Source organism: Penaeus monodon, chromosome 28, assembly GCF_015228065.2.
Source record: "Penaeus monodon isolate SGIC_2016 chromosome 28, NSTDA_Pmon_1, whole genome shotgun sequence".
In the NCBI taxonomy this organism is placed as follows: domain Eukaryota; kingdom Metazoa; phylum Arthropoda; class Malacostraca; order Decapoda; family Penaeidae; genus Penaeus; species Penaeus monodon.
The window spans coordinates 30,588,194-30,588,650 of NC_051413.1; the positions used below are offsets into that span (position 1 = coordinate 30,588,194).

Genomic DNA, 457 nt, shown 5'->3' on the forward strand with positions numbered 1-457 from the left:
GTCCAAGTAGCTGGTGTCTAGACTTACTGTCCATGGTCTCCAGAATGTGTAGCAACCATTAGTATGAATTACATCTACATAATCTGCATCCGATTTATCTAGTCGCTGCTGTTTGGGCACATCGTGGAACGTCAGACCAGCAGGATCCAAGCCTAAAAGACCCAAGTGAAAATTTTGGTATGAAACAGAAAAATGTTTGAACTCTACCATTCAATCATCATATGCTTATTCATTAAGTTAACAAAGGATACCTTATATTTATTCTAGTTTAGGAATCAGTGTTTCATAGCATTTTTTTTTCCAGTATTTAAAAAAAAATTAAGATGAAAGAATTGTATCAAAATCATTAACTTTGATATTCCAAACTTAAATGAATAGACAAAAGCACAAATATATATATATATTTTTTTTTAATGAAGAATGAGAGAAAAATGTGTAGCTCTACTTTAAACTTTTC

The 457-nt window shown here is 31.3% G+C and overlaps 1 protein-coding gene across 2 annotated transcripts in view; it reads right to left on the reverse strand.

The window, feature by feature from the left end:
• Window positions 1–457, reverse strand: part of LOC119591483 (pancreatic lipase-related protein 2-like) — an 8,665-nt gene that overhangs the window by 1,932 nt on the left and 6,276 nt on the right. For both annotated transcript variants that reach the window (XM_037940227.1, XM_037940226.1), the window contains exon 6: window positions 28–152. In XM_037940227.1, the coding sequence (XP_037796155.1) occupies window positions 28–152 (125 nt within the window). The remainder of the gene's footprint in view (window positions 1–27; window positions 153–457) is intronic.